General features: G+C 32.3%; 1 protein-coding gene across 1 annotated transcript; it reads left to right on the top strand.

The window, feature by feature from the left end:
- Positions 1 to 8095: 8095 nt before the first annotated feature.
- Positions 8096 to 9521, top strand: LOC114074846. Its single transcript, XM_027912884.1, has 2 exons — positions 8096 to 8771; positions 9357 to 9521. The coding sequence occupies exons 1-2, from the start codon at positions 8124 to 8126 to the stop codon at positions 9369 to 9371; spliced, it is 663 nt and encodes a 220-aa protein (XP_027768685.1). The 5' UTR covers positions 8096 to 8123; the 3' UTR covers positions 9372 to 9521.
- The last annotated feature ends 258 nt before the right edge of the window (positions 9522 to 9779 follow it).

Genomic DNA, 9779 nt, shown 5'->3' on the forward strand with positions numbered 1-9779 from the left:
CTTCCACCCACTTGGGATGTTTAGCAGTTTCATGATATGTCTGAGGCTCAATCTCAGCTGAGAACTAAGATAACTTGGATACTTATTAGAACGTTGTTCATAACTTATTGCATCTGATAGGGGATATAAACAAGAATTAGCAGAATTTTTAGATTTCAGAGGCTGGACAAAATCTTTGAGCCATAGAGGTGGTTTTGCGGATCTTCCAAATTTTCTTGATGGTTCTGTAGGACATGGTAGAGATGAATTAGTATCCTTAGGTTCAGACCTTGTTGAGTATTAGATGGTGATGTGTGAGAACATTCAACTGGCTCAAAATCACATCAGTTGAGAAAGGTGCTTCTACTGTAACAATCTGAGGTCTATTCTCTTGATCAGATGTTATTTCTTCCTGCAACAAAAACATGTCAACAGATGGAGGAATAAAAACCTTGATAGAAATAGGTTACTGAAAGGGAAAAATCCTTTCATGGAAGATCACATCTCTGCTTACTATGATCCTTCTTTCTTGAGGATCATATAACTTGTATCCTTTTTGTGTTACTGCATATCCAAATATTGTTTTCAAGTCTCTAGGTGAAAACTTATCTCCTTTAGGCAGCACTGTAGCTTAGCATATGCACCCTATTACTCTCAAATAACTCAATAAGGTTTCTTCCGATACAACATTTCATAGGGAGATTTCTGATTCAACACAATAGAAGGAACTCTATTAATGATATGTACCCAAAATCTTATTGGTAAATGACCTTGGAAACTAATTGCTCTGGCTGTCTCTAAAATGTGTCTATGTCTCCTCTCCACAAGACCATTTTGTTGTGGTGTATAAGGACAATAACTTTGACGTACAATCCCAAAATTCTTAAACAATGTACTAGAACTATGATTAAAGAACTCAGATGCATTGTCTGATCTTACACTTTTAATCTTCTTTCCAAAGTGAGTTGATACCATCAAAATACAATCTTTTAATATAGTAATGACATGATATCTCAAATGCATGAAGTAAATCCAAGTCCACCTTGTATGATCATCAACCAAAGTAAGAAAAAATCTCATTCCATCATATGTAGGTACCTGATAAGGCCCCCATACATCCATATGTAACAAGTCGAAAGAACATGATGCTCTACTTGTACTAACTGGAAATGGTAGTCTTATTTGTCTAGCCATAGGACAAATATTACAATGACTTGAAGTTGAAGCACAACTAATGTTAATACTAGTTATTTTCTTCAAAACATTCAAAGGCACATGCCCTATCCTTTGATGCCAAAGCTCAATATTAGGACTTTCTCTCACTATCATAGACTCTGTGACTCCTCCTATATCACCTCTCCTATGTGAATCAAGTACATACAATCCATCTTCCTCTCTACCAATATCCTTCACCTTCCCAGTGAGGAGATGCTGAATAAACAAAATTCAGAAAAGAATAGTGCACAAAAGTTTAGTTCTCTAGTCATTTTGGAAACTGACAATAGATTGAACTTAAACTCTACATTATTAATTAAAGCACTCCTGATAGCTGATAATCCCCTACTTGTGACGCTACAGCTGAATCACCATTGGAAAGTTGAACAGTCCCAATGTATCCTACTGATGAACCATGTTTCAATAAATTGTGATTACAATCATATGACTAATCCCCCTGTATCTACAATCCATTTAGGTTTATCTAATGATGTGTGTAAAACAAGAGCATTACCTGCAAGATTAGCACTTGATTCACTTACTATGGTCTTTTAATCATTCCAATGAGTTGATTGTATTTTTCAGGAGTAAAAAATGACTGTTGTGGTGGTTGAATTCCTGTTTTGTTCTGATGTAAAGAAGCCTGATAATGTTGGTGTGAATGTTTACCATGAGGAGCATGTGGAAGTTGTTGATCCATTCCACGCGGTACCAACATAGCTTTATTCTTTCTTCTGAAATTTGCAGGGTATCCTATCAATTTGTAACATTTCTCCTTGATGTGTCCTTTCATATTATAGTAATCGCATGTCAACAGCTTGAAGCATTGTTCTCTAGAATGGACCTTCATATTTCAAAAATCACATTACACTAAATTGTATCCTTTTCCTTATCCTTGAGGTGACCTATGTCCACCTCTACCTCCTCCCTAAGTGAATAAGGTTGTGGGTTCTAGAACATCACCTCCACCATGACTACCACTTGGAATGTGTTTCTGACTTTCATTTTGTATGATCATAGCATATACTTGATTAAATTTTGGTGTGGGAATCATCATCAATCTGACTCCTAGGTTGACTATATCCATCATTTAATCTCATTAGAAATTGTAATAACCTTTGTTTCTCCTGTTGGATCACATATATCTTTGATTTATCACATTTACAAAAGGGAGGACCACCAATGGAATCGTATTCATCCCACAAATCTTTCAATTTAGAGAAATAGGCAGAAACAAACATTACTCCCTGTGTCAAAGTAATTATCTCCTTTTGTAATTGAAAAACTCTTGACATGCTAATTACATGAATTTTCTTTTTCAAATCCTTCCAAATCAAACATGCATAAGATTTGAACAAAATTCCATTCAGTAGGGATTCACTAACATTACCAGTTATCCATGATACGACCAAGACATTGCATCTCTCCAACTGCATGTCCCGATTTGCTTCAAAATCTTCTTTCACGAAACTGCCATTGATAAATCCGAGCTTGTTACGAGTTACTAAGGATAATCGCATAGCTCTATGCCTACAAGTTGAATTCTAATTTGTACTACTCCTGGTACATATCAAGATGACAAATGAAGTGGATGATTATGATTTGTAATCTTCATCCCTGAGAATGATGAAATTGAAACCACAACTTCAGCTGTGGTGTTCACCATTGATAAACGTAAAGCTGGATTTCTTGATCTTCTTCAATATGTGAGAAAATCACTAAATCTAGTCAATTACGTGAAGCCTCTTGCTCTAATACCATGAAAATTTTATGTAAGCATTGTTAGTTTGCTCAATCTCCATTGCAACAATACCAATTGATTAACAGGAATTGAAATTGAAGAAGAAAGTTTATTAAGAGAGAGTAGAAGGAAGCTTACACGAGAGCAGTTTCTACAAAGCAAATAATGAATGAACAACAAACTAAAAAAATCTAGCTAATGTATATTTATACTGACTCTTGTAACTAGCTTTGACATCTCATGAACTAACTCTGACAGCTCATCAGTTAATTAACTAATATCTAACTAACCACTCTTTCTAAGTTGATTTAAGGGACATTAATACACTTTGACAATTCCTCAACAAAACATTGTTTGTTATTCGTGTGGTGGATGTTCTTCGAACTCACATCAATTAGGTCAATTTTATTTTTTTGAATAGTATTTGTTTCTCTACGAACAGATCAATAGAATCAAATGTTACCACTTTCAAGCATCATAATTTGCTTTATTCACAACAGGTGCAATGACTTTCATTCTTCATACATTTCCTCAAAATCCACTCTACATTAATTCCATCGTCATAGATTTTCAAGTTCACCAACGTCTCTTATGTTTACTGCCTTCTTTGTTCTTAATCGTGAGTTTTCTATTATTCTTTCTCTATTAACAGTCACCTTTCTGGGTCTCTGTTAGTTCTTGTACATTTACTGATTTGTTACACTTATTGAGTATTTAATTTGAAAGATAATCAGAAATGGTGGAGGGAAAATTAAAGAGAAATTAGAGAAGAGTGATTCAAGTTTTGAGTTGGTGCAGTAATTTGGTGATGAAATTTTACTTTTGGCTATTGACATTGGAGGTAAGTTTTTATTTCAATCGTAAATTTTTGGGAAGTCTCTTTCCTGTTTCTCAATTAATTTATTTTTTCCAGAGATATTGATGTTGTCGTTGAAACTATTTTTATTTACCTTAGTATTGATGTAAATTGCTCATAAAAAATTAATGTGTGAAAGTTAAATCAAATAAAAACACTGCAGGCTAATTGGTTAGTATTCATTACATACAAATCAAAAAAAAGTATTTACTCATTATATATGGTTACAAGTAAAACATTTTTTTATATCCATGACACTGTAATTATATTAGGGACTCCATTAAATTACATATTGGAGAACCATTAAAGTATTAGGAAACAATGATGGGTCTTTCTTGTGGTGTAGTTTCCTCCTTTGCAGCTTTTGCAAAGAAAGTAGTGCAGACATGAAGTACTGAACAATTATCAATGGCTTGATGCTCACAAAGTCAAAGTCACTTGATGTAATTCAATGTTCCTGAATCATTTTTTTATTTATGGGTTACTATTTCTTATACATACGACTTTAAGTTAACATAATTATTGGTTCCTTCTTTGTCAAATGCTTCTGAGATGTGCTTAGACTCTTTAAATATTGAATTTATAGTTATTCTATCATTAACTATTGTGAGAAATATACTTGAGGCTCAAAACATTAACATGTGAATGCCCGAGTTGTTTGAGAAAGTTGTTGGCAGTTTCATTAATGTGCTCTATGTGCATGCACATCTAGCTTGATCGGGTCTGGATATTTAAAATATTAGATGGTTGTGATGAGAAAAAGAATCTATGAGCTTCTTGATTGGGACGAAAATTTTATTAGGGGGTGTTTCTTTCTTAATATGCTTTATGTGGTTGCATAGATGTTTTTCTTTTTGTGTTTTAACTATAACTTGCAGATGTACACTGAAGGAGCCTTAGGAGTTTCCGAGGATATCACTAACATTGAAGATTTCTTTGAAGTTGTTAACTTGAGGTGAACAAACGGTCAAGAAAGGTGTCTGAATGCTGATATGATGAGAAAGGTTACGAATAAAAAAAATAATCTACGGCGTAGTAATTTATATGTTCTATTAATGAGTTTAGAATGACATCTATATCTCATGATCCCTGATAAAGAGAGAACACTAAGACATTGCATCTTACCATACCAAGTAAAAGTTATCACTTGGAATATTTTAGAACCGGTAACAAGAAAACGTTAATTTAGTAGTAAGCAAATTCTCCTAGTCCAGTAAATGTGAAGCTTTAGCCAAATTGTTCTCACTTTTACGTAATACATTATTTTTCTTCCCGATTTTACAGGATCAAACTTGCAAAAGAAAAGATATCATATATTTATATAAAAGAGAACCCTAGGCCTGCCTACGTGGCACCATCACAAGCTAGAATTTCCTTTTAAATTTATTTATTCCCAAAAATAGCCTTCCCTTTCTTGAAAAGATGCGACTTTTATGAAAAGTTGTGACTTTTATGAAGAGTTACGACATTTATGAAGACTTACCCAAAAATAGTCATCCTTTTTCATAAAATGATGTGACTTTTATGAATACTTGCGACTTTAGTGAAGAATTGTAACTTTTATGAAAAGTAGTCACTTTTATGAAAAGTTGAGACTTTTATGAAAAGTTGAGATTTTAATTAAGAGTTGCGACTTTTATAAAAGGTTGTAACATTTATAAAAGGTTGTGACATTTAAGAAAGGTTGTGACCCTTCCATATAGTCTAAACCTTTCCGATAAGGTACAATATATTCACTCTACCATTTTTTTTCAATAAATAGATGTGTTTCCTCTCATTTTAAAACAACGAAATTTTTTAACCTCTTTTTCTTATTCTTATTCTTCTTCAAAATTATATATTTGTGTACTTTTCTCATGTTGAGTTGCTCAGTGACACCATTGCTTATGTTAGAGATCTTGGTACGTATTTTACCATCATAAATTTATGCTATATGTTATTAAGGTTAAATGATAAGATTTAATAATTTTTATTTTCCTTTGTTATTAATCTTTTATCTAAGATAATATAGTGTTTTAGTTTAAATGACCGATAGATTTTAAGTATTATTAAATTCACATGCGAAGCGTTGGTAATTTTCTGCTGATTCTTTAGGTAAATTTCCACCATGTTCATTCCCTATGTAAATTTACACAAACTTTTTCCTTTACTTATAGGCCAAATCTCATATGTTTTCAAAAAAATAAAAATTAATGTACAATCGAATTCTAAGTTTTATTTTTTTACTCAGTAAAAAACCTACTGCCTTATCTATTTTTCTTTATGATTGTTATTCTAGTAGCAGGGACCTTCACCCTTCATAAATTGAGTAGTTTTTATTTTTAGTAGGTAGAAATCACTTTTCGTGAGCAGAATTTGGGGTTTGAGTGAATCTGTCTTCAAATAATTGTTGTTGCAATGAAAATCTATGCAGGTTTTTATTAACTTTCACATTTATGATTCATCTACAAAGTAGTTTATATTTTTCTATCCTCTACATTCAATTTAAAATGTACCCTAGCTACTCACAACTTTTCCACAACATTACAATGATATTTTGAAATCAAAGAGCAAACTAGAGTTCATTACACGATTTGCTATAGTTCGGATTAAATTTATGCAATTTTCATTTTCAATTTTTTTGCATTGTTACAAATTATCCTGCTTTTAGGTGTTTCTGCTATGCTCATTACGTGTAAGTGTAGGAGACGAGAAGTTGTTTTATTCCCTCCTTGGTAATATTCTTTTTTGTAATTTTTGTTGCGGATCTAATATAATATGTTGATAATAATCAGGTTCAGTGAGAGGGATTCTCAACTTTTAGAATAAGTATTCAAGAATGTATGTCATATAATTGTCAGATGAGACGAGGTATATCGCATACATTTTGCATTTCCTTCAGCCATACAAGATACATTTACTGTAAATGGTGTATAAAGTCAAAAAGATAACCATCATGGATAAACTAAACAAGGATTATTACAATGTCTATAAATATGCATATGTAGTGAAAGAAGGATATTTGGAGTTCCTCGGTTTGCTTACTCTTATATAAGTTTTGCTCTGTCTTAATTTTGACAGTTGAAGACTCATTGAATTGTGAATGCAAATTGTTTTGGTTGACAAGTAATTTTGCAGGCCGTAGTTTGGGACTTGGAAAATCATGAGATCATTGTGGTAAGCTGTAATTTGAGATAATCAAGCAATATAACAAGTAAAAAGAAATAAAGGGGCAAGTAAATAGTGGTTGGCATTTATGCTGACATATGCAAGGAATTTGAAGCAGTGCACTTGATCCTTTAAAATTTGAAGGCATAGCCACATTGCATGAAGCTTGGCAATTTTACTATCCTCGAGTGAAGTATTGACTATTTACTTTGCATTATCTTTTACAATTGTAAGACAGGTAAAATTATATGTTATTCCTCTTTGTCCAGTGTTGAAACGATGAAGGGTAGTTGGAATTTCACTGTTTGTTTGCTCTTTTGTAGTCTTTGTTATAAATAAAGTTACAATGTTTGAATCTCATTAATTTGTGAGGGAGGACTGTCTGGATAATAGGTGAATTCACATGTCGTAGGTGTTTTATTAATAAAAATAATTAATAATTGTTTAGTTTTGTTTCCATGTTTTTTTCCTGTTTATATTGCAAGTTCAAATAAAGTAGTAGTTATTCAATACATGTGTCTTCTCAAAAAAGTAAAAACAAATAGATAAACAATGTAACATATTGGCAAACTTTTTTAAATTAGAGATGTTCATCTGGTAGTGTTTTCGTAATCATTTTCACGTATGCAACCACACACAATCATTTGTGTAGTAAATTAACGACAATATGTCAAAATTAACTCATATCTAATATAGAAAAAGATAACGAAAAAATTTTAGGCTAATAAAGTATTTTAGTAAGTGAAAATAGATAAATTGTCAAAGTATTAATTGAAATTTTCTAGCAAATTGTTATAAAGTATTTGTATTATAGTGAATGTCTATCATGTGGAGTCCTTTTTAGGATATGGTTAGAGAGTCCTACTTGGGGACCAAGTTAGATTTCTCCTATAAATAGAGTGCTCCTCTTCATTGTAAATTCATTCATCAAGAGAAATAACAAGTCTTCTCTTCTTTTCTCTCTAGTTTCTTCTTCTTATTCTATAGTTTTATAACACGTTATCAGCACGAGACTCTAATTTCTCAAAAGTGAAGGTTAGATTTGAAGAATTAATAAAGGTATTATTTATTCTTTTGTTTTTAATTTTAATGGCCAATCTTACAAAACTAGAGTTCACTGCCCTTCAAAGTTCGGGCAGGAACTACCTCTTATGGGTGTTGGATGCTGAAATCCACCTTGATGCAATGGGTCTTGGAGACACCATAAAAGAAGAAAATAAGGCATCAAATCAAAACTGTGCACGAGCAATGATATTCTTGCGTCATCATCTTGACGAGATTCTGAAAATCGAATATCTGACAGTTAAGGATCCACTTGTTTTGTGGAAAAACCTAAAAGAAAGATTTGACCACTTGAAGATGGTCATACATCCAAAGGCACGATATGATTGGATGCATCTAAGGCTACAAGACTTTAAGTCTATACATGAGTATAATTCTGCCATGTTCAGAATCACTTCTCAATTGAAATTATGTGGAGAAACGGTTAGTGAGATTGATATGATGGAAAAGACATTCTCCACTTTCCATGCCTCGAATGTGCTCTTGCAGCAACAATATCGAGAGAAAGGTTTCAAAAAGTATTCTGAACTAATTTCTCATCTTCTTGTGGCCGAGCAAAATAATGATTTATTATTGAAAAATCATGAGAATCGACCTACTGGATCTGAACCACTTCCTGAAGTGAATGAGGCGTACGCCCACCATGCTAGGCGTGGAAAAGGTCGCGGTCCTAATCGTGGACGTGGACGTGGTCGTGGACGTGGACGTGGTCGTGATTATGGTCAAGAACGTAATTCTAATCTTGGCATTAATCATTCATCAAATAAAAAGGAAAAAAGAAAGGATGAGAAACGTGAAGCAACTAGGGAAGGTTGTTTTCGATGTGGTGGAAGAGGTCATTATGCACGTGATTGTCGTACTCCCAAACACTTGGTTGAGCTTTATCAAGAATCACTAAAGAAGAAAGAGAAAAATCCTGAGGCAAATTTTATCTCTGAAAATCAAGTTGACATCACGCACTTGGATGTAGCAGATTTCTTCGCACATCCTGAAGGAAAAATAGATCACTTAATTGGTGATGGTTCTGTGAACATGGAAGAGTGATATTTTTTTTTGGTAGTATTTATTAATAAATTTCATGTAATGATAGTTGTTTGCATGAATATTAGTATTTTAAATTAGTTTAGTCGTTCATTAGCTTGTTCCTTAATTCTTAATAAAATAATATATATTTTTCATTGTTTTATTTATATGATTCTAATATGATAGAGTTAGTCAAATACTAAACTTTATCACGTGTTTGTATTATATTAGGTCTTTAACTTGATCTAATGTTAAAAACATGCAGTCTGTTATTAACTAGGATTAAATATGGATTTTATTTTATTTTCCAAACAACTCGTTTTTGACTTAGAGGAAACAATAAATTAAGGCTCAATTTCTAATATTTAATCATTAATTTATTCCTTTGAATATATTGTACCCTTTTGACAACACTAATATTTAATATATATTTATTTTGTGTATGTCATTTCATGTGAAGATATGGATAATTCTAAGAACATATTATCGAAATATGAAGATATTTGTTTGATTGATTCTGGTACAACACATACGATATTCAAAAATAAGAAATATTTTTCTCATTTAAGTATGGGTAAAATAAATGTTACTACAATTTTTGGTAGTACTAATATGATTGAGGGTTTTGGAAGAGCCATTGTAATTTTGCCCAAGGGAACTAAACTCATCATTAATAATGCTATGTTTTCTCCAAAATCTAAGAGAAACTTGTTGAGTTTTAAAGATATCCGTGAAAATGGTTATCATATCCAATCA

This window comes from Solanum pennellii, chromosome 11 (assembly GCF_001406875.1).
Source record: "Solanum pennellii chromosome 11, SPENNV200".
NCBI lineage: Eukaryota > Viridiplantae > Streptophyta > Magnoliopsida > Solanales > Solanaceae > Solanum > Solanum pennellii.